This window comes from Pinus tabuliformis, chromosome 4_1, assembly GCF_031772625.1.
Source record: "Pinus tabuliformis cultivar Carrire ecotype Pingquan chromosome 4_1, CPIR1, whole genome shotgun sequence".
In the NCBI taxonomy this organism is placed as follows: Eukaryota; Viridiplantae; Streptophyta; class Pinopsida; order Pinales; family Pinaceae; genus Pinus; species Pinus tabuliformis.
In genome coordinates this window covers 343,060,122-343,086,123 of record NC_142303.1, presented here as the reverse complement: position 1 = coordinate 343,086,123, position 26,002 = coordinate 343,060,122, and the positions used below count along the sequence as shown (strand labels likewise).

At 37.6% G+C, this 26,002-nt stretch overlaps 1 protein-coding gene across 1 annotated transcript; it reads right to left on the bottom strand.

Annotated features, from left to right (window-relative positions):
* Positions 1-915: 915 nt before the first annotated feature.
* On the bottom strand, positions 916-2,693 carry LOC149175672 (benzyl alcohol O-benzoyltransferase-like). The gene is made up of 2 exons (XM_089422921.1): positions 2,163-2,693; positions 916-1,782 (listed from the first exon to the last, which is right to left on the bottom strand). Exons 1-2 carry the CDS (start codon positions 2,691-2,693, stop codon positions 916-918), a joined length of 1,398 nt encoding a protein of 465 aa, XP_089279047.1.
* Positions 2,694-26,002: the final 23,309 nt, after the last annotated feature.

The window sequence follows — 26,002 nt, the reverse complement described above, 5'->3', positions numbered from 1 at the left end:
ATATATTTAATAATAATTAATTTTTTTTATTTTATATTTTTAAATACAAAAGTTAATTAAATTTTATGATTTCTAAAAGATGATACAAATGGAGAAATTAATAATTAATATTCTTTACATTGGTATGAGAATATAAAAATGAAAATAAATTAATTAATAAATCATTGTTCATGCTTATTAAAAATAATATGAATTTAAGCTAAATAAACATGATTAGAAATAAAATAAGATAAATTTAAAAGTAAATATAATAACATCTTAATTGTCAGCCAAAATACTCTATCTAAGTTTTATGAAGCAAACATCTATAGGTGTGGTTTTGTTAGTATTGATTGAGGTTGTGTTCCAATCGTTATTTGTAGTGATTTGTTCTCTACAAGTTTTCAACTCTTCTGTGTGGTGGTTTGTCTTTCAAAAGTCTCAAAGTATATCTTAAGATCTATTTTCAGAAATAGTAAAACTGTATAGTGATTGAGAAAAACATGAAATATATATATATATATCCAAAAAAATTACAAAATTGAGTAGGAAGTGATTTACATGAACAATATGAAGTAGAAAACCATTTCTGTTGAAAAACGTTATCGGAAAACTGGTGACACCGCCAAACCTACCTGGCGTGTTTCTAACCAGAGAGAGAGGCTAGCTTGCACAAGGTAAGCTGGTTCAATTGAAAATGAAATAGAAAGCAGTTGACATTGAGACACATTGCTCATGGCATGTACTAAAATAGGAGCAGAAAGCTGTGACATTGACTGGCCTTGTGCATGGCTTGTGCTAACAAGAAGGAGAAATGATTTAGGATATATTACAGTAGGCAAACATATTTAGTAAAACTTACTTGGGACTTTCGAACGACTGTCAGCACGAATGTGTTTCTGTGAAGTACAGGACCTTGATGGCGGCTACTCTATTCTAGTTTATGCTACTACATACAATTTCTTCAAATTTTTCCATGGCAACGGGTGGCAAACACACGGGAGTTACGATTCCTTCGAAATCTTTCATTAGAGGAACGGAGAAATTTGACAGCTCGGGTGTTACGCCGGACACAAAACCTCCATACACTGCTTTCCCCCACCCAAAATCAGCTTTGCCATACTCAACTTTGGACAAGTCCGTAATAATATAAGAACCGCCGACAGCAAAGTGTGGACGCCCTTTCACTTCCATCAGATCGATAGCAGATCGCAGATATTTATAGTCGATCCTTTTCTTGGCATCGTTGATTAAATTGACGGCGAAAGACAACGGTTGATGAGTCAGATCCCGGGCCTTTGCCACCGCGCAGGCAAAGCTTAGTGCATTGCCATAGTAACCGGCGGGAAGAGGCGGCTGAAATCGCGAACGGGCGTTTAGAGAAAACAGCAATCTCAAATCTTGGTCGGCTGGGAGATTCAGAGCCTTCGTTCTTGATTGCCACAAGCACGCCGATAACGCTTCGAATGTGGTACAGTTGCTGCCTTCTACCTGTCGTTTTAAGGCCTCGATATCTCTTAGCCCAAAGAAGAATGACTTAACGCTCATTTCGTACTGAGGCGCCATCAATTGTTTATAATCATCGGGCGTTGGTGTGGCATACTCGTGGTGGGAAAATTCCACAGTAGGCTTCTCTCTGGGTCGCAGGACTTCTCGATTCCAAACTGGCGGAACCGCCGGCGTCGGTGCTCCTCTGGCCATTTCACCGAGAGCTTTCAGAAATTGGGCGATACCAACACCATCACTCATGCAGTGATTGGAGCGCAAACCCAATACGAAGCCTCCACATCTTAGACGCGTTACCTGTAAATTCATACGGTGGCAACATTCTATCAGATTAGTCTACACATAGGATACCGTATACTGCGAAATGTAGTGAGAATAGGTTGCTTTAAATTGAAAAGTATTACGAAAAATTCAATGGATGCTTCATATTCTTACGCTATCTTAGTAGAGAAACTAACAACTTATTATAAGGACAATACCGGTAATCGATTTCAAATACTAAAACTTTATAGTCAATCAAACTAATTTCGTAAATGATTTTTTTTAATGTACAATGTAGATTTCTGGAATATCTTAGAATTTTGAGAGATTAAACATTCACATTTTTCATATTCTCAAAATCTGCAATTCTAGAAAATAGACTCCGAATTATAATGTTATATGTGCAGAGTATAAACCTGAATGAGTAGTAGTGGAGAGCCTGTGATGTTATCGGAACCTGGAACGTTATTGACAAATTCATCTCCACGAGGAATAGGTGGATACAGATCTCCAAAATCTTCCAACGAAATATCGGCATCCGCTTCCACGAAAAGAACACCTTCGCCAGTGCAGTCCACGGTGAGTTTACCGTTATCTGCATCTCTCAATCTTCCGGCAAAAGGATAGTAATGCACCAGAACCTTTGCGAGAGCCTCTTTCACAACTTTGACTGGATCCTTTTCATTCTTCTTCTTCGAGGAGTCGCTGTCGCTGCGATAAAATAGAAGCTTAGGAACATGATACCTTGTTCCCGGTTGATCGTCGATGTTCGAAAGATACAGCGATTGACGAGGAGTAGGGCGATGGGGGGCGACGAATAGAGGTGGCTGTCTGGTGATCGTAAAATTGGGAGCAGTTCTTGGAAGGGCACACAACACGCCAGAAGAAGAGTAAGCAGCCAGTCGCCACGCTGCCTGTCTAACAGTCATCGATCTCAGAACGGCCATGGAAACCGACGAGCCAGTAGACAAGTTAAATCGCAATGATGATAATAAAAACTCTCGAAGCTAAACCAAAACGCAGAGCACTGCTTTTGGAACATTCACGAAGGCTGGGCAATATTTATGGACGAACACCTGACAACGGAAAATATTAAAAAAAATAAAAAGGAGTTACCAGGTCACTGACTCACTGAAGCAACAACATTCTTTTGGCACTACTCTTTAATTTATGAAGAAACGACTGACAACGCAGAGAAAAAAAAATAGGGGAAACGCATCCTGAGGAGGGAATCTACATTTAAAATAGAAGGATCATGTGACAGAATTATCAACGTTTTTTGGCACTACTGAGTCTTCAGTAATTTATGATTTATGGCCGTATGCCTATCGACTCTCTTCCACGCCGTCCGACAAATGAATTGTCATACCATCCTGTGTTATGATATCGATCCCATTATTTTTCCATTTTCTATCTCAGACTAACGGGGCGAAATTAGATTAAATTTACAGCTACGCTGCAACAGTAAGTAGATCAAGTAATGTTTTACAAATTTTCGAAATAACTATTAATAGCTTTGAAAACAAAACACTCTCAGATTAAAAAATAAAAAGTAATAAATAATAGAACAAACTTACAATAAAATGGAGTAAACCATTTAAACAAATATTAATAGTGTTATTATAAATAGGTTAGGTTAATAGGCATGTTTTTAATAGAATAGTTTGTTGAATTTTAATTTAATTATTAATAGGCATGTTTTTAAAATAATAGTTTTTTGGAATTTTAATTTAATTATAATAATTATTATTAGGTGGATGTAGAAACATCAAATATTAAAATTTATGTATTTTTTTTCTTTTTAATTAAATTATCTCAATTTTATTAATTAAAGAATGTGTAATATACCTAGTATTGACAAAGCCATGGTATTGTAATAAAGACGATTTACAAGTTATGAATTTCTATTTGTAAAGTGGGAGTGAATCTCCATTATTAAGAATATTGTTCTATGTTTTTTAAAAGGTATATATATGTTTAACTCATATATGAACTCTTTCAATAATTAATAATAACAAGCCCATATCTATCTTAACTCAAAGGATCAAATCTCTTTAGATGCAAACTTCTTTTAGAGTGAAAATAAATTTAATCCTTGGGAGGTCTAGACTTAAGATTAATTTTTTTTTATAGTATATCACATTATATTACACTACAACATCTCGATACGGGGCTAGATCAACACAATAATAATTTAAAACAAAGTTATAATTTAGTTAATTTTTGTAATTTTTTTAAATCTTGACAATGTGAAATGTATCATTGGGTAAGTGTTTCAATGTTTCCCATGGTTTAATGTTTATCTGTACCAACCAACCATTTAATACAATATATGGTTGTGTTAGTTATGTAGAAAACTAGAAAAACCAACGAAAATTATTAGTAGACTTAATCCAATAGAGAACTGAAAATACATACATCCATTCCCTTTTCCTTCACACTCCATTTTACCATGAAGAATTCTTAATTTGTAAATAAATAGGCATTGTTACAATATCATGGCCTAATACCATTGAGCGATGGATTATCAATGCTACATGACTTTAACATTCGAGCAACCTATGACACTTATATAATTATTTATATGAAAGTTTTTTTAATTAAAAAATAATTAAAAGAGTAAAATTGGCATAACTACTTTTGAGATAAATATCAACATTTGATATATCACTATTACTAAGAATATTCTAGAATATTTCATGGTGATTAAATCCTTACCATCCACCTTATTGATAATTAAATTAAAATTCTAAAAGCCTATTCCAATATCAATATCTATATATATATATATATATATATATATATATATATATATATATATATATATATATATCTATCTATCTATCTATCTATATATATATATATATATATATATATCTATCTATCTATCTATATATATATATATATATATATATATATATATATATATATATATATATATATATCTATATATATATATATATCTATATATATATATATATATATATATATATATATAGATATATATATATATATAGATATATATATATATAGGTAGGTAGGTAGTAGATGTAATTATCTCCCATTTGAGATGTAATAAAAGCTTGAGTGAATATTTTTCTATTGTTTCTATCACTTTTCCACTGATCCTTTTCTAACATGTCTTTCATCACATTTGCAAGAGCCCGATGAAGGTTCTACAATACTAGTCCTTATACTTTAGAAAAATCTTTGTTTGCATATCAACTAGATTATTGTTAATGTGTATTTTTTCTAACTGTAGCGGTCCATCATCTAACATGTTGGTGATTATTTCCCTCAAGCATGTACAAAAAGATGAAACAATCCTTAGTTAGATGTTAACATGCAACATGTTGATTGTTAGTATAGAAACCAGGTTAGATCCATAATCCATAAGACAATAAAACACACAATTACTCTATGTAAAGAAAATAGAAAAAGAAGTTCTCTTACAGACGCAACCCAATAGAAAAGACAAGAAATAAGTATAGTTCTAGTCGAATCTACTATAACTTCACCTCGTTGTGTAAAAGGTTGTTAATGGAGCAGCTCAATTTCTCTTGAGGGATGGGCTTTACCTCTCTCTCTCCTTCTCATTCCTCCTTTCTTCTGCAAAAAAGCACTAACATAACCTGTCTTCAGATGTGTTTCTAAATTGCTTGGCCTAGCTCTTCTTTTATTAACCTGAGTGGCTAAGGTTTTTTGGAAAACCTTTCATGATCACTGCAGGTCATTCTATTGCAAAAAGAAGACATGGGGTCAATGTTTCCTCGACCATAAGGAAGGAATCTAGGTATGTGAGACCAAACACCTTTTCATATAGACAATCTAAAATGTAGAAACAATTCTCGCATGACTATTTCGTCGATATTTGCATGGATGTACAAGTTTACTTAAGAACACACGCATAGTCTCGAACGATTAGTTAGAAAGTTGTGCGGTGAATGAAATTTCAATTTATTCCTTCTTATTTTCATATCCCATGAATTTCTTTCCCCAAGGACTTCTTTTGGTGATGTTTGAACATGTTTCTGACATGTTATTGTTCTACTATCATTTGTACAAGAGGCGTACCAAAATTTTAGGATAACGGTTGCCCCCCGATGTGCAAGGGGGGGCGCATGGAAATTTACACCTAAAGTACATGACAAATTTCTGTGTTGTTGAAATGGGTACCACTAAAGATGCCAATGATAGAGAGAGAGTGAGAGAGGTCAGATGAGCCTAAAGGATTGAGTGATCTACAACCTGCATGAACTAGTGAAAATGAGTGACATATATTGATATTAAATTTCTTGATACAAAGGAGGTGCCCATGTCCCATGCTCATGGTAAATGTCAAAGTACAGTACAAATTACAATGATGGTCATGCAAGACCATGTATAATGATGGATCTTTGAATCTATCGAAATGGAGGATGTCGTAACTATGGATATGACTTATACCAAAGGGGAGGGAGTCTGAGATTGATGAAAGAGTCACATTGATGCGAATATAGCTCAGTAACCATAAGGGGCATCCCCATTGAATGGGGATACAAATGAAGTGGGTATAATGAGGTCATCAAATTGTCATGGGGTCAATGCAAGTCATGGCCATGCAAAAAAATGTAGTTGGAGTGGAGTGGTGGGCTCGAGTATTGCAGCAATGATGCTGCAACTCCTGGGACTCCCTTCTTTACTTTTATCAACCTGGTTGTTCGTAAAAAACTTGGAAGCAACGGTGCTATATGCATAAGTACTAGCTCTTGCTGCAGGCTGCAACTTGATTAGCTGGCACAAGTCCGCTAGGAGCGTAAGCCAACTTCTATGAGCTCTTAGAAGAAGATTTTAATTGTGATAGATGAAAGCTAACTCAAAAGAGGCTAGTCTACTTGCAGAAAGAAGCTGAAAGCTGAAAGGAAATGCAAACCCTAGCAAACCCTATTTTTACCGACTAACCCTACTGGTGCAAGAAAAGAGATGAAAGTTGCAGAAATGGATGCCATTGACTCTTGGAAAGGTAAAATGCATGTGACTAAGCTACTTCTAAAGTAAAATCTCGAAAAAGCATCTTTTTGTATTTTTGCGTAAGTTGGCGGAATTATTATGCATGTGCTTTAACTATTTTTTATTGTGTAGAGGTTGATTGGCAAAAGGAAATGGAGTGGGCACTTGCAAGAGGTCGGGAATGTGAGAAGAGGGCCTAAGGGGTGCCCAGCACCCTTCCATAGAGTTTCACAGTGATTAGATCTCTAAAAACTACTCACGTGAACTTCTATAAGAAGTCTGCAGGGGTTCTACAAGATGTTCTACAAGAAGTTCTACAGGAAGAGCCGAAAGAGGATTTTAGAGGGTTGATGGTGGAAAAACAGTGGGGAAGTGGAAATGTAGGATGGATAAGGATGTTAAGGGGTCTAGGGACTGGTAAATGAAGCTAAGGAGTGATGAAGGTGGTTGGATTTGTTCAAGGATGCAGGGAGCAATGCTGAACAAGAATGTAGAAATTACGACAAATTGCAAAAGTGTGGCAAATGAAGGGAAGGAATCTTGGATTAGGGGTTGGAGCAGGTTGTATGATGGAGGAAGGATAGACAGGGATGTATTACAGGTGCTCTACACACTATTTTCCAAAATTGATCGAACAACGACTAGAAAAACCAGAGATCTACCTATTTTGACCTAATCTGACCTAAAAATCAGAAACATGATGAACAAAAGTTTATAGACAGGAAATCATGCAAGATAACTATGGAAACTAAGCAAGAACAGATCTAAACATGCAAGTACAACTGGTAGCAACTTTTCCAACTAAAAACCTAACACTAGCAATTGCATTGAAAGACAAAAACAATGTTTTTGTGGCAGCAAGTATGCCTTGGTATTAGCTCATGGTCCCAAGGAGGGAGAGGTGAGATCAAGGATTGCTTGATGGCCTTTTTGCAGATCTGTTCTGTTATCAAACTGTCATATCAACTTGAAGCATGAAAAGCTATTTTAATCATCAAAAACAAGCTAAGTAACAAAGCAAGATTTTAACCTAAATAATAGAAATTATTCTATGAATGTAGCAAAGCCACATAAAAGTACACAAAGGAGGTACTGGCACTTGGGTTGGGCCCAAACCCAAGAGCTACAGCCTCCTAAGAAATATTAGAGCTGGTGCAAAGCTGGATTCATCTTTATTGATCAAAAAATAATAGTTACATCCCAAAAACTGTCTATAAGAAAAAGCTTGAAAATGTGCTGATACAGAGCTGCACTAAAGTGTGAAAATAGACTAACAAAATGACTAACCTACTGACTAAAATCTAACTAAAAAAATTGAGGCCCTAAGCCTTCTTATTTATACAAATTGAGGACCCCAACAGTCCTCCTAAACTTTAGGAACTCGGCTGCCAAAACTTGCAGTTAACAGTAGCTTCACTAGCCCTGCTCGGCTGCCCTTGTGATCATTGATGTGGTGGCCCTTGAACTCCGAGTTGCTGGTGGAGAATTCGAGGTAAGGGCTCATAAATGAAGGGGACACCCTCCTACAAATCCTCTCCCTTGTTCTTCCATGAATTTGGCTGCCAAATGCTCATTAAACCTTTGATTTTGTCTCAAAATTGACCAAAAATCTGCATAAAGCACACATTAGACTTTTTGGCATAATGACTAACCCAGTTCACTCTATTAGCATAAATATAATCAAAACATGCAATAAACTAATGAGAATGGTAGATTAAGTCGAATTAAGAGGTAAAATGAGCCCATATAATTACCCATTTCTAGGGCTCATCATCACCCCCCTATTGAAGGTGTTGCTCATCCTCTGAGCAACTAATATATCTCTTCATCTTTTATGGCCCTGGTGGCCTCCCTATCATCCCAAGCTTCTGATGTGGTCTACTTGTGTGTGCCATAAAATTCTGCCTTCTTTTCCATGTCCTTCAACTGCTCCTCCTATTCTGCTTGTTTGAATTCTTGTGCTTTTCCTGGCCTTAAAATACATGGAGGCCTACCTTTTTCTATTTTATTTTGGCTTAATTGGTGTCCTCGAGGCAGTGAGACTAGCTGCTACTTCTCTTGCCAACATCTCAGGGGATTTCTCTTTCTGCTGTTCTTTTTCTTCACTTCTTGTAGAAATTTCTATGCCCACTGTTTCTGCTTGTGCCACTGATATCTTAGGGTGTATCTTTTCTTTATCTTGTTGGGTGCCTGCCTTGGCTGTGGCAGCCTTCTTTTGGGCCTTCTTGGCCTTTTTCTTTCCAATCTTTGTCTTTTTTCCTTTCTCTGTTTTTGTTGTTTTCTCCTTTTCTGTCTTAGGTTCAGCAGTCTTGTCAAATTCCTCTTTTTCCTTCTATTCTTCCTCTGTTTTTCCCTCTGCTGGAATGTCTTGTGCTCCCTCATCAATGTTCTTCTCAATTTATTCAGTTTGCTCCCCCTCATCACTGCTGGATGGGCTAATGTTCTCAGCCAAAGTTCTGATGTTATCATTCGTGGACATATTTCTGAAGATTTCTCAAGCTATGGGGATAGTATAGGTGAGTAAAGCATCTTCTACCAACAATTTGATGAGCCCATGGTTGGCTAACTGATCTGGGATTCGTGCATTTAGCTTGGTACCACATTCAATTAAAGACTGAAGGAGGAAATATGGGATGCTCAATTTCCTAGTTCGAGGCAAGTCCACCCCATACCTCAATTCATGTAGCAGCCTAAAATGATAACCATAAATGATGCTAAACCTCCCTTCACATTTGATATGCTTCATTATTTGATAACTAACTTCACTCCAGAGAGGAGGCAAGCTTGTCCTTCTAGCTCCATTTTTGTCTTCTACACGATGCTCCTCGGGCAGAAAAAATGTTTTCTTAGCAACTTGGCCCAATGATCTCTCTTCTTTGCTCCAAGGGAGCCCCAATGGTAGACCAGTAATTCTACTGATGAACTCAGGGGTAAGTTCTAGGGTCAAACCCCTAAAACTAATTGTGGCATGTGTCTTTGAATGTGGTCTCGGGGACATTAAAAACCCTTCAGTTATCTCCTCATCATAACCTTGAATTTTGTCAAAGAAGGATATCCAATTTGCCCAGGTGAAAAGGTTCACCACCTCAGGGTGCTCGTGCAACTTGCTAGAGTCTAAGCGTTCTTTCCTTATGAATCCTCCTTCCATGGTGTTGAGTGCTCTTTTTATGTCTTAACCAGAAAAGAAAATGCTCAGGAAAACAAACAGTCAATCACTGAAATAGAGGATAGCTGAATTCGGCTTCCTCTGAACCCAAGAAGGAATTTCTCGTGTGTTCAATATCAAAGAGCAATATTTCCCCTATTTTAAGACTGTTGTCACCCAGAATTTGACTGTCTGTTTATGAAAAGAAGAATTTTGTTTTTACAGAATAGAGCATAAGGATGCAGGTTATCTTCTCAGCACATGGATAGATATGTAAATTCAGTTTTTTTCACACACACGGGCTGGCCTCTACTGTTGCATGTCTCTTCCTTCCAGGAGAATTTAAAAAAATGTTGAGGATATTTTCGATGCAAAGGAAAAAACTTGGTAAACTCGGTGAAATATCCAGGCAGACTTTCACTTTTTCTCAATGCCTAGGCAGACTTTTACACTCGTTTCAATCTAATGCTGTGCTCAATTCACCACCTTGCACAAACAAATCATGCACAGAGAATTTTTCTCGAGCCTACCTCATTTGGAGCTTGAAATACGACGAAAATTCTGGGTTTTCCTTCTACAGAGCTATTCTCTGCCTTTCCTGTAGAAGGCTCCCGGTTCCTGTAGAATGGAACTGTGCTTCCTGTAGAGTCCGATAGGCGGGATATTTAAAAAAAAAAAGCCAAAAATATGGCAGAGGATGACTAGTTAGCTGCTCTAGAAATGGTAGATGTTGACTCTAGTCGAGAATGTCGTGAGTGCAGAATGAACACAGGGTGGTGAATGCCTTAACTGAGCTGCTTGTTATCTGCGAGCGTGATTCGTGGTGAGGTTATGAGGTGGCCGGATCAGATCATTGATCCCCAATGCAGTGTTATTATGAAACTGTATGTTCTCTGCTTGTTAATCACGTGACATCAATTGTGTTGGAGTTCAAAACATCTACCGCTACCTGTTTTTTTAAATTTCCCGTGAGTTGACTATACACGTGGGCTGTGTGATCTCCAGAGGAGTGCAATCGAACCAGCTGAGGGTGTCCAGTTAACTAGCCACCTTTATAGCTTAATCCAACCATTTCATTCATTTATGAAGTTTTGAATCATACAGATGCAAATAGATGAACTGATTTAGACACTTACCTGTAAGTCGATGTGTTGCTTGGTTTCTTTGCTGGTGCATGCTCATATTCAATTGTTGCATGCCCGTGTCCCTTCTGCTATATTCTTTTTATTGTCTGATGTGTGGTTATTTTTCTTGTGCAGGTATCCTCTGGCTAGATCTAAGTTACAGAAGTTTGTTTCAACCTTTAGATTTTCACCCTCATGCTGCTGATGCTAGATTTTTGCAAGACAACAACTTGTTTTCTCAATAGCTCCCAAACGATAGATCAGATTGACCTAAAAAATTTTGAGCATGTTTCTATCATCATTATGCACCTCCCATAGCAAAATTGTGGTCAATGGATGCACATATTTCGAGAAAAATTGAAAATCGCTAAAGGTGACAGAGGTCAATTTCTCGAAAATCGTGCACTAGAATTGGCTAAAATTGCTTGGACAGGTTACTATCACCCATATACATCTCCCCATGTAACAGTTTTTTAAATGGATCATATTCATCTCCCCATGAAACAGGGTTTTAAATGGATGCACAGATATTGAGAAAATGCAAAAATGGTTGAAGGTGATGGAAGCTGATTTCTTAGAAACCGTGCACTGGAATTGATTGAAATTGCTTGGGCATGTTGCCATCATCCCTATACAAGTCCCCATGTAACAATTTTTTAAATGGATGCACAATTTTCAAGTTAGGGAGAAAACAAATTTTGTGCTCTATGTATTTTTGTATTAGAGCATTCTGCAATTTTTTGGACAGTAAGAAAATTGAGCTTGGGTTGTGATGCATGCATGGAAATGATGGAAGAGGGGTTTGAAGACTACAGGAGGATTTATGAACCCCTTATGAAGCTTCCCTCTTCCTCAAATTGATTTTGAAGTCCATTTCTAGCTCTCTGTAATTTCTACAAGATCCTCCTGTAGAAAACACAGTTTTCAGAAAAGAAGCACATTGAGGTGAAAAGGATGTCAAGAATGATGGAGAAGGGTGAGGGAAGGGAGGATAGGTGATGTTATTGGTTTCAGAGCTTTCTTGGCACCTGCTGCTGCTTCCTGAAGTTCTGCAAACCTGCAATACAACTGGAAATTCATTTTTTTTTTTTAAAACAACTAGGGCGCCTCAAGGAGGTTTTCACCCTAATTGCCTGCCCTGGGTGCGTCCAAGGGAGTTTTTCACCCAAGGATCTTATTCCATTTTTCTTTTCTCTTCTTTCTAACCCATTGACCCCCTCATGGAGGTTTTCAATCAATGAGCCAATTTGAGGCGCCTCCGAGGAGTTTTTCACCTTAGATTTTTATTTTTCTCTTATTTTTCATTTTTTTATTTTCTTTATTTTGTTTCTTACCCTACCCTACTTTGAAAAACAAAATCATTTTCAAGTATAAGAATACTTCCAATAGAGCCATGTGCACATCGAGATGATAGACGAAATGATGTGGAGGCTTGAAATGCATGCTTTGACAGGTATCCAAATTTCAGAGACCAAATGATTTGACTTTGAAGGGATCAAGCAGGGTTGAGGGAGAGAGTACTGCTGCAACTTAGTGACCGTCTGGAACCATATATCAATATAGCTCTAATATCCTTAGTCCTTTTGCTGATCTGGATTATTCTTCATGTCACCTTCTACCATCACCTCCTCATCTTCCTCTTTTTGCTGATTTTTCTCTTGAATACATGGAGGATTTGATGGTAACCATGAGGGAGTTCTCTCGATCTCTGATTCTGTTGTCTTCTCTTCATCAAGTGCAGCCCATGGTCCTTTGATCTCCTCTTTTGAATCTTCTTTTGCTAGATGTGGTCCTTCAATGCTATCAATATAATATCTTTTTTTCAATACATTTCTTGAGCTATGGTGAATATCATTGAGCTCAAGAGGAGTTGTTTGGACATGTTGTGCCTTAGCATTGTAATTGGGTTGAGCTACTCCAATGTGTGGGTTTGGAAATGGTGGTACGGGTAGTTGAGTGGGGGTGTATATTTGAGATCGATGTGGATGGGGTTGTGGTTGGGCAGGTGGTTTCCCACTATATACTTGCTGAGCCTGCCTGTTATTTGGGTTTGGGTTCAGTTGAGCAGGCATTTGGGGCTGCCTTGGTGGAGTAAGAGCTAATGGTTGTAGTTAAGAAGGTGGTGGAGGCAAAGGAGTGGGAGGAGAGTTGTACTAGGGCCTCCACCCCTGAAGAGGTGCATTCCACTAAGGTTGTGGCTAAGCGTAGGGGTGAAATGGATGAGCAGCTGGTTGGGCATAATGTGGAGATGTGAAGAACCAAGAAGGAGGTGTGGACCAAGAAGGATGAGTAGGGGGACCCCAAGAAGTCATGGAAGTGGCTTGATATGGGTTGTAATAGGTCTGGGACGTCCCTTGCATTCCCTGCTAGTAAGGTCTGGGTCCATGTGGCCTCCTTTGGTTCATGAAATAGAGTGGTTCAGTGGCTCCTTTGGCCCTCTGATATGCAGCTTTGATTCTGGGTAAGGAAGGGCACTGGTTCGTAGGATGGTCCTTTTCACAGACAAAACACACTTCTATAGAGTGTAATGGACATTCATTCCTAGGATGCTTTCTAGTGCACCTAGGACAAAAGATGGCCAAAGCTCTCCTGGCTTCCTCTTGCTTCCTTTGGATCCGCAAGGTATCCAATTGCATGGCAGAAACTACCTCATACCGCTCTTGAAATCTTCTAGCATATTTTCACATTCACCTTTTCCAACATAAAGGGATGAGTTGGAAGAAGAAGTACTGCTCCCAACATTTCTATTTTCAGCCATTTGCTCCAAAGGAATGTTTTCTTCTTCTTCTCCCCTAGAGGTTCTTCAAATATGTCTTGCTGTCCACCTAAGAGTTCTTCTTAATCACAGCCATCGAAGAAGAGAAAAGGTTGGTTGTGTGAAGCAGTGGGGGTGTTGTGCAAATATTTTTCTGACTTATCTCTACTCCTACAAGGCATGAAAGGAAATCTTTTTGGTTGATTTTTTTTCTTTTTTTTGCTTGTACCTACAAAACTGAAATAGATTGAACTGCACCTAACTAAAACCTATCTTGCTGAAATGAAAATTGCAAAATTGAAATGAAAGCAAGAAATGGCTAATTTATGCTTGCAGAATTGAAATTGCTGAATTGAAATGCTAATCTATGGTTGCAGAATTGAAATTGCAGAATTGAAATGCTAATCTATGCTTGCTGAAATGAAATGAAAGCAAGAAATGTCTAATCTATGCTTGCTGAAATGAAATTGTGGAATTGAAATGCTAGTCTAGGAAAGCAAGAAATTTCTAATCTACTTTTGCGGAAATGAAATTGCAGAATGGAAATGAAACAATTACTCTACTCTTGCTGAAATGAACTACTTAGCAGAAGGATGCAGTAGGAGATAGAAGAAAAGAAGCAATCACAAATACTCTGATGCTTCCCCAGAAACGGCGCCAAAAAGATGGCGGGCTCTAGTATTGTAGCAATGATGCTGCAACTCCTGGGACTCCCTTCTTTACTTTTATCAACCCAGTTGTTCGTAACAAACTTGGAAGCGACAGTGATATATGCACAAGTACTAGCTCTTACCGCAGGCTATCACTTGATCAACTGGCACAAGTCCACTAGGAGCGTAAGCCAACTTCTATGAGCTCTTAGAAGAAGATTTTAACTGTTATGGATGAAAGCTAACTCAAAAGAGGCTAGTCTACTTGTAGAAAGAAGCTGAAAGCTGAAAGGAAATGCAAACCCTAGCAAACACTAGTTTTACCGACTAACCCTACTGGTGTAAGAAAATAGATGAAAGTTGCGAAAATGGATGCCGTTGACTCTTGGAAAGGTAAAATGCATGTGACTAAGATACTTCTGAAGTAAAATTTGGAAAAAGCATCTTTTTTTATTTTTGAGTAAGTTGGTGGAATTATTATGCATGTGCTTTAACTGTTTTTTACTGTGCAGAGGTTGATTGGCAAAAGGAAATGGAGTGGGCGCTTGTAGGAGGTTGGGAAGGTGAGAAGAGGGCCTAAGGGGTCCCCAACACCCTTCTAGAGAGTTTCATAGTGATCAGATCTTGAAAAACTTCACACGTGAACTTCTACAGGAAGTCTGCAGGGGTTCTACAAGATGTTCTACAGGAAGTTCTAGAAGAAGAGCCGAAAGAGGATTTTAGAGGGTTGATGGTGGAAAAACGGTGGGAAAGTGGAAATGAAGGATGGATAAGGATGTTAAGGGGTCTAGGACCTAGTAAATGAAGTTAAGGAGTGATGAAGGTGGTTGGATTTGTTCAAGGATGGAGGGAGCAATGCTGAACAAGAATGTAGAAATTAGGGCAAATTGGAAAAGTGTGGCAAATGTAGAGAACGAATCCTAGATTAGGGGTTGTATCAGGTTGTATGGTGGAGGAAGGATAGGCAGGTATCTATTACAGGTGCTCTGCACACTATTTTCCAAAATTGATCGAACAAAGACTAGAAAAACCAGAGATCTACCTATTTTGACCTAATCTGACCTAAAAACCAGAAACATGATGAACAAAAGTTTATAAACAGTAAATCATGCAAGATAATTATGAAAAATAAGCAAGAATAGATCTAAACATGCAATTACAACTGGCAGCAACTTTTCCAGCTAAAAACCTAACACTAGCAATTGCATTGAAAGGCAAAAACAATGTTTTTGTGGCAGCAAGTATGCCTTGGTCTCAGCTCATGGTCCCAAGCAGGGAGAGGTGAGATCAAGGATTGCTTGATGGAATTTTTGTAGATATTTTCTGTTATCAAACTGTCAAATCAACCTAAAGCATGAAAAGTTGTTTTAATCATCAAAAACAACCTAAGTAACAAAGCAAGATTTTAACCTAAATAACAGAAATTATTCTATGAATGCAACAAAGACACATAAAAGTACACAAAGGAGGTAATGGAACTTGCGTTGGGCCCAACCCCAAGAGCTACATCCTCCTAAGGAATATTAGAGCTGGTGCAAAGCTGGATTCATATTTATTAATAAAAAAATAATATTTACATCCCAAAAACTGCCTACAAGAAAAAGCTTGAAAATGTGCTGATACATAGCTGCACTAAAGTGCGAAGATAGACTAACAAAATGAATAACCTACTGACTAAAATCTAACTAACAAAATTGAGGCCCTAAGCCTTCTTATTTATACAAATTTAGGACCCCAACAATCCTCCTAAACATTAAGAACTTGACTGCCAAAACTTGCAGTTAATAGCAGCTTCACTAGCCCTGCTCGGCTACCCTTGTGATCATTGATGTGGTTGCCCTTGAACTCTGAGCTTCTGGAGGAGAATTCGAGGTAAGGGATCATAAATGAAGGGGACACCCTCCTACAAATCCTCTCCCTTGTTCTTCCACGAATTTGGCTACCAAATGCTCCTTAAACCTTTGATTTTGTCTCAAAATTGACCAAAAATCTGCATAAAGCACACATTAGACGTTTTGTCATAATGACTAACCCAGTTCACTCTATTAGCATAAATATAATCAAAACATGCAAAAAACTAATTAGAATGGTGGATTAATTTGAATTAAGAGGTAAAATGAGCCCATATAATTACCCATTTCTGGGGCTCATCATGGAGCATGGGTGGAGATGATCAAATCAAGGACAACGAGCCAGAGAAAACAAACCAATGATAGATGTTACTTATTTCCATGTGGATCAATTGAGTTGAAGGTGAACATAGGGTAATCTTGATGGATCAAGGAGAATTCCGGTCTCTCCTTGTCCACCCCAAGGATAAATTGTTGTAGCGGCTGCAACACCCTCCAAAATTTTGGCATATACTCAAATTTGGGAGCCTACCGTGGATCTTGTGATCGATCGTTCATTAGTCACTTATCAATAAGCTGATGATCTCAAGATCCCCTCTTCAATCTTAAGAGTCATTCATGATTTATATTATAAAATATGTGTCATATTTAGGCATGGGGATTATTTCTTGTCATGCAAAAGGAAGTTTGTTCTGCATCAAGGGGAAATATTTATGCATATGAGTTGTTCTCATCACATAGACATGTCTCGCACTCACTTCAAGCATTATTTTCACAAATTTTGTTGAATTAAGTGATCTAAGTTTTCATATGTTTTGGTAAGTCTATGTTTTGTCACTAAGTGTTCAAGAGTGTGATTGTAGTCTGATCTGATAATGAGATCTAAGACAATTATTAAGGTATTACAGACTCATGTGCATGGATATGCCTATGTTACTTTGTGCAATGGATTGATAAGATTGTGAAATACATAGACAATGAAGTAGTTAAAGAACATAATAGACAACAAACATAAACACAACAGTTTAATAAGGAGTTCACCCAACACTCCTAGGCTACGTCTCCTGGTCCAGCCTTTAGTGGTGACCTCTCTATTATGTCTTCGAAACAGAGTTTTACAAATGTATGAGCTCAATTTGAATCTCAACACAAAAAAGTTACAACATCAAGAGTTTTTCTTTAACCCCTCAAGCCTCTCTAAGTACACGAACTCTCTTTATCACTCTTTGTCTTTGTCTTTGCTCTGGCTCAGCACTACGTGTCTTTGTTTCTGTCAGTCTGTGGCTTTAAACCCAATCTGCATTGTCTATTCATTTCTCCTTCTCAAGCTCTCTGCCTTCCCGGCCTCTGTCTGCTCAGATCGCCCTCTTAGCGTTAGCAATCATTGCTAAATGATTTCAAGGCCTTTGAAATCCCAAAAATGGTCATTTTCTATTTACACAGAGAAACGCTGCAAAACACAGAAAAATCTGCCAAATCACTATTCATCAGACTTCAAATATTATGAATCCACCTTATAACTCCTACCGGGTCTGCCTTTGTAGCGATATCACATCTCCACCATTGATCTGGGACATCCAGATCCAACAGCTGTGGTTCATTTCAGGTGGATCTTTCGTACGGAGGTTAACTGTCTAATGAGGGTGGTTTTTTCTCTCCTTAGCCTGGACACATGGCAGCCATTGTATGGGATCAAGTGCAGCCCGACCCAAACCATTTACTGCCTTTGGCTCTCCCGAAATCCTCCCTATTTTGTGATTTCCCTTTATATTTGAAAATACATAAAAATATGAAAATCATGCTTATATCAGACTTGAAATAACATACAATAGCATTAAGAAACCCTTTCAGGTCCAGTTCATCGCATTGGTGCTTTATCCTTTGTATTTCGTTTATTTAACGAAAATCACGATTTACATTGAAAAAGTCCTTTTACCAGACTTGAAATTTTATCAAATCTCATTTATAATGTTATCGGGTCCGGCTGTCGCAAGCCATATGTATATCGGCCCCACTCCATTGTAATGTGCCGATGCAATATTGTGATGCAACTTGGGCCATCTATCTGTGCGCTTGATCGACAGTCCTCGTTGACCCTGGTGATCGCTGTCGTGTATTTCTTGTGGTCTCTGATGATAGCCTCCCTTTGCCACCGCTGATTTTGATTTGCCAATCAGATCTGTACCATTGATTGGCCACATCCGACGGCTCCGATTCAGAGTTGCTTTGACCGTCGATAAGCCTGTTTTTCAATGTTTTCTCTATGTTTTTCCCTCCCGATAGTGTAATCCTACTTTTTAATATGTTCTTCTTTTGCGATAGTTTTGAATATTTGAAGACTTACAGGGTTTTCTAGGATCCATTTGGATCGTGGCTTCCCACTTGTTATGCCCCTATACCAATAGGTGTCATATATCTTGATTGACTTGTTGAGCTTTGTAATATGTTCATACATTCACTTGTTGCAAAGGTTTTCCATATTTGTAAAAAAATAAAAAAATTTAAAAAATGTAAACAGGGTATACCCTAAAAGAAAAATCAAAGGGTAAAAAGAATAAAAAGATGGTCAAAAAGTGAAAGAAAATGAACCCCAACAAAAAGAAAAAGACCAGGAAAGTGTGCAACTCTAAATGCCACTACTTTTTTACTATTGTAGAATAAACAATTGTGTGCAGTTTGTCACTTATGCTACAATTTATTAATAGTCAAACAATTTAAGCTTGGCTAATTCATTTTTCAACTTAATGTTATAGAAATAGATAATAAAGATCTGACCAAACAGTGTAATCTTGGCAGATAAGTAGATAGGTAGAGTGAATAAAATGAGCTCAACAATTTAATCTAAGCCCCTGGATGTAATAAGTGTAGACTTAGATAGGCCTCACCATGTAAAAGAAAAGAAAGTTTGATAAGGGTTTGCCAGTCTAAGTGCACCCTAATAAAGAAGTGAAAATGTTAGGTTAAGTAGGTAGGGTAGGTAGATGATGGTTGCAGAATAATATGGTGTGAATGATAAGTTTAAATGTGTAAATCTTTTACTTTCATCACAAGGCAAAGGCATGTATCACCTGGAAGACACATCAAGAAAGCAAAGTAAAAAATAATTAACTTCCCTACTCATTTCCCCTAAGTTCCAAGGTATTTATCAAGTTAAAGGGGCTCAGAGCATTTCTCTGACTTTTGGAGGGACTAGACCCTTGGCCCAATAATTTATAATGCCTAAGTACTTAAAACCCCTTCATCAATATTCACCCCCTTCATAAATCATTCATTCCCTTTATAAAGTTTTCCTAAGTAAAATCCTATTTTACTTAGGGAAATTAAAATATTTTCCATAAAAACCCTCATTTTTCACTTAGCCTAAGTTTTAAACATATACAGGAAAATGGTTCAAACTTAGCATGCACTTCACAAAATCATATTAACTTTTAACTTACATTATTATTTAATTTCCCGATATAAACATTACCCATTCCCGTATTACTATAACTATGCAAAATCCCCAAATTCATATATATCCCACCCCTCGGTTAAATATAACCATAATAGAGTTAATAATTGGGATTAATTAGTTAAACCGTAACTAATTAAGAACCCCGACCCCCGCCATATTAAGTGAGGATTAATTAATCATCAGGATTAATTAATAACTCAATGACCAATCCTACTACTCCCACTGTAATTAAAAAACTTTTAATTATGTTGGGCCTGCCCTCATTAACTTTCCGCCACATCACCTCCCTGATAGTCGTCCTTTTCAAGCCCCTCAGATCCAACAGTTGTCGTGCATATCGCATGGCCCTCAGCGACCAAACATTAGCACAAGATCACAAGCGGTTTTTCAAACAATGCTATCGCCATGCATCACTCATCGTATGCAATTGCTCGGTCTAGCCCAAATACTACCTCACCTCCATTAGCGGTGCGATGAAAATCGTTTACTACCTCCCGCTAACAACAAAACATAAAATCTTCCTCTCGCTGACACCACCTATCCAAATCCCGAAACTCGCCGAATTTTTGACTTTGTATAAGAAACAAAAGTAATTAGTTTGTCATCCTATTCTGCAAATGCGTACATCCATGAAAACTGAACGTCGAAGTTAACCATCTCGTGCACCCAACCGCCAACCACCTTCAAAACTTGCAGTCAACGCCGCTCAAAGTCAACCATTCACACCTAGTCTACCTGCATTCCATTGCCCGTCCCTAAAAAAAATAGGTATTTACCAATTCCCATCAAGAAACCCTGTGAATACTTGCTTTCTCTACAATTAATTGAAAAGAAACCTAAATTTTACCATAATTCAATTACTGCACCTAAAATTCAAGTTCCCCAGACCCTTTGTTTTCACCAATTTCTCATGAAAACCCCCGTTTCCTATCTGAATCCACAAGAACCAAAATGGAAACCCTTGTTGCCCTAAATATTGCACCTATTACTACCCCCCACTGTGACTTAGATTATCTGCCCTTAGCAGATAAGGATTTTCAAATAAAAGACTTGGACACTGATAAAGACCATCTGAAAGTCTTTTGCCAATGCCGAGATAATCACTTGAATGGCCATGATGCCATAGGACTGTGGGAATCAAATCTCCCAATGTATTTTCTCCCCTCTGTGCACATTTTCCCTGACATTATCCATCAGTGTCATGCCAACTATGATCCCAACCTCAGAGCAGTAATGTCCCCAAATCAAACTGTCCTCTTCACAATTACTGCAGACTCCATCAATGAGATGCTTCAATTTCAACCCAGTCAAGCCCTCACCCCCATTTCCCTTGGAGATTTGCTTGAGAGATCATCTAAATTGTCCCAGTCTGAACTCAGTCGCCTTTGCCAGACTTTCATATACAAGGAGCATCAACCCCAAAATCCCCCTCCCTATCTATCAGTTTTCTTCACAAAAACAGGCAAAATTATAGTTGATATGATAGCTGCAGTCATGGGATTTAATACCAGTGAATATGTAGATGAATTGACCCTAGTTTTGATGTCTATCTTTACCCTTGGTTAGCCCCCTGTTGTCAAGTACAATTATGCTACATTTATCACTGAGAAAATCCATGACCAATTCATGAGACTGGAAAATGAAAAAGTATTCAAATATTCCACATTCATATATCACCTCATCCTCTACTATCAGTCTGACAAGTTCCCATTTTCTGTCAATAAACTTGATACAAAGGGTAACCCAAGATCAGTCATTTTTTGGACTTCAATCTTCCACCATTCTTTTGCTTGTCCTTATTCATATAATGAATTCATTGACCAGTTTGTCCACCCAGTGACCACCATGCTGATAGGAAATCCTCCTCCTAGGATTAGTGATGAAATCAAAAGGATCCTTCAGTTATCCAAACAGTACAGGGTAGGTGACTGGTACTTGTACCAAAATCACATAGAGATCATGATATATGGTTGTCAGCTACCTCCATTCAAACTGCCAAAATATGTTCCTATGAGGTTGTTTGCATTGGAGTATTATAGACAAATGATAAACTCAGATCAGATTCACTTTAACAAGGCCAAGAAGAAAGCACAGTTGAGAATCAAGGATCACCTAGGCCCATTTGTCTGCAACAATAGAGAAGCAGGCAAAGTAGCAGAAAAAATCCTAGAACACCTGAAATTAAGTAAAAGTTTTGGTTGGAAATATGACCCACATAGTTTCATTTGTGATAGGAGAATGAAAAATAGACTATCACCATATTTTCATCACAGAATCCCAGAAATTGAGCAATATGCTAATATGGATGAATGGAGAGAAGGAACTCTTGTAGAGATGGATAGTGATCAAGTCAATGTAGAAAATGTAATGAAAGACCTAGAAAAGACACTTGACCTAGACTCTTTTGAATAGGTACCAGTTGGGACTTCTCAGAAGCCAACACCAAGAACTAGTGCCTCTACAACAGATAACTCTCAAAGACACTCACAGGAAACTAGTGCACCATTTGCTGGATCATCATAGGAAAAAGAAAAAGGAACCAATACTCCAGCAGCAAGGCAATCAAACATGTCAAAGTAGCGTAAAATTTCAGAAGAACATGCCCCACGATAGTCCCATCAAACTCAAATTAACATGGGAGATCCCATGTTTTTTAGACTCCTTTGAATGAGGAAAAGAGTTTAAAAAGAGACAGAGAAGTAGCTACCCCTGCCAGTGGTCCTTCAGACCAGCTTGGTGCTAAGAGGCACAAGCTAAATCCTCATTCAGAAGAAGAATTTGTTGAAGAAACAACAGGCAGTTTGAGGAAAGAAGGTGGAGACAATCAACATACATTCCTAGTAGGTGGGACACCTTCCAGTTCCTAAAGGCAAGAGCTTGAATGACAGCAAAGTGCTGAAGTTTCGTCATTCAGGTCTTCATCTAATGAGACCTTAGATATTAAAGAGAAATTCAAGGAAATAAACGCCAGAAATGAACAGTTAAAGGCCCAAGCCTACATACAATACTTAAAGATGGTTCCCACCAATCAAACTAGGTTGATGTCAGCTTATGACATCAACGAAGGAAAAATGCAGATAAGATTTTTAAAGCCTAAAGTATGGCAGCCCCAACCACTTGCAAACTACCCCAAAACTGATTTTGAGGTCTTGGCCAAGGACATTCACCCCATAGATCAAGTATAATTACATAAGCAAATAGGGGAAATGGTATATTCAACATTGACAAGCAAGGCCATGATGGCACACAGATTGGAAAATTCACTGAATAATACCACTACTCAGTTACAATTAGAAAGAGCCTCCTCATAGGCAAAAGACAATAGAATCAAGTCATTGGAGGATTTGATTATTGAATTGGGCCATAACCCAAAGGATGTCAAAGTTGTAGAGGCCTTAATAAAGAAGAAAAATGAAGATATAGCTGCCCTGAGAAAGCCGTGAAAACTACCACCACTGATGCATCCACAAACTGTAGAAGTAATTGAAGGAAATAAGAATGAAGAAGAGCTTATGGAATTAGTCCTCAAGATAAATGAACAATTAAGGGAGGCAGATCAAGAATTAGAAAAAAACACTAAAAAGCTAGCAGAGTGAGTCGACCACTCAACCTCAAAATGTAGTACCAGTGGTCTCCATGGCAGTTCCTTCAACACTGGCCACAGCTCTTGCACCAAATGTTCCTTTGGCCATAGCAGAAACTATTACAGGTACAAGAACAGGTACATCACAGGTGGGGATTTTAGGTCAGAGCACTAAGGAATTAATCAAGTCCATGGAGGAGATGAAACTCCAAGTTTCTGAACTCCAAAAGGTAAAGGAAAAATTTGTCACCTTGGAGCAGAAGTATGATGTGTCAAAGATCAATTTTGCTGAAGAAGTGAGGAAGAACAAAGGCTTGGCTCAACAGGTAAAAACATTGGAAAAAGACCTCACATTTGAAAAGCCTTTAACAGATATCAGAAAAATTCTATGGACCAACATCACTCAATCAATAAATGATGTTTGGTCATCAATAAAGATCATTTTTGAACAAATTGACCTAGTCAAGGTTGCTCTTCAAGAGATTGACAAAACCAAGGAAGAGTTAGGAGGGAAACTTGAGGAAGCTATTAGGCTAATAAACTTTTTGAACAGCAGGAGTAGGCATCAATTAAAACAGCTGAATATTGAGGAGGATACAGATGAATTTATGGAAAAGTTTGGCATATTACAGAGTAAAGGACTTCCCAGTCCTTTACTAATTAATGATAAATTAATGAGGCATGAGGATTATGTTGATAAATTGAGTCAGTATGCAAATAACCAAGCTAGTTTATCTGCTAGTTCATCTACACCCAAGGCACTACCTACAGGCAGAGTTCTCTATGATAGTCTGGAGAACCTCTTTTATGTTGAGCATGAATTAAAACATTTGTTTCCTGTTCAGCCAAATTTTGTAAAATACACAGAGGCTAATGAAATCTTCAAGAAGCTACAAAGGACTAGGATACCAAGGGATGATTGGTGGATAGACATGACAAACATTTTATGATTTACCTTAGTAAAAAGTAAAATTGAAGTATTTACCATAGTCAATTTTGGTAAAAGAAGGTGAATGAAGATAAAGCAGGTAAAGAGTATCAGAACAGGTTAAAGAGTATTAGTAAAAAGCCAAAAGCAATCAGCGAGCACAGAATTACGAGCAAGACAACAAGATTCTCAATCATAGGACCTGCCTCCAGCTCATTCAACAAAAACAAGGACAGCAAGCCAGCAGTTCACTTTTAGTTTCTATCTTTGAGACCATCTGTCTCTACTTTCATGTAAAATATAGTTAGTTTTCCTAGAATATATCTCTCTCAGCTAGGAGATATTTTATTGTAAATTTTCGTATAACTACTTCCTCATTCGAAGTACTTAGGGTGGATTCTTAGACATTTCTGCAGACTCATTATTTTGGAATAGAAGTTCTATTGAACAACTATTATATGGTTGGCTGGATGAAGAAATAAAGCAAAGGACTTTTACAGGATTCATGTATCAAACGTTGGACAAATAAGTATTCTATATCTTACGTGTTGCTATTTTCTGGTTTGATATTTCACATATGTTTCATCTCTGAATAATAAACGAAAAAGTATATTTCAGAAAGTGTTTTACTGCATTCTGTCTTTAAAAGCATTTATATTCTTAATGTTTTCTTCTAAGCTATCATAGGCAGGGAATTCTTAACTGCTCCTTGCTTCTTAGTTTATCATTGTGGTCATTTAATAATAAAAAAAAATTAATTTCTTTTTGTTAATGATCACCCATTTTCCCTCATATTGAAATTTGTTGAAGGATTCTTAATTTCCCTTCTTCCCTTTCAAGACCATTTCACCCTTTCAAGTTAACATTTGTCCCTTGTTTAGCTATCTTGCCTTGTGAAGCCCTCCTTTGTTGAATCAACTTGATCCATTTAAGCCATCTTTAGTTGACTCCATAGCCCAATGGCCTGAAATACTCTATTCTATCCATCTGCTCCTGAATTCCACCACCAAACAAAATCAAAACCTCCCAAGCTTTCATAACTAGCCTAATATCCCATAAAACAAAGCTAAATCTTAAAGAGAGAGCCCTCTCTGAGTACAGATTGGCTAGATTCTATACTTAAAAGTTGATTTGTGGTTACCTCAGACCCCTTTCATTCTTCTAACAACTTCAAGGAAAATCTGAGTGATAACATAGTGGCGACTCCACTGGAGAACCAATTCCTTAGTCAAAACAAATCTTTAAGAATATTTGAAATCCAAATCTAAAGCATCTTAAAGAAATCATAGAAGTTGTTTGATATCAGTTAAGAAAATTAAAAACAAAACCTAAAAACCTGGCTTCAGAAAAGACTCGTTACACTAGAGCTAATCCTGATCCCAATCCACCACCAGTGTTTGAGAACCCCAATTTGATCCCCAGAATTCTTAGGAGACAAGAAAGTTCTGTTAGTCCTCGACCCACCTTCAAATCATCATCCTGTCTTGTTATGTGGATTTACCTCGAATACCAACCCTTTGATGAATATTTTGAAACCTCTTTCTTTAGGACTTCATCTGATTTTGAATTAGTTGACCTAGTCCAAGACCCAGAGTTCATCCGAGAATTAGAGCTCCAAGAAGCTAATTTGTCAATTGATAGGTATTTGCAGAACTCATCACAATCTAATCTTACCACTGAAGGAACACCCAATCCCTCTATAATCACAACTGTTACTACAAGTTCATCATCTTTTCCTCAAACATCTTAACCTCAAACCACTCAACATTAGACCACCC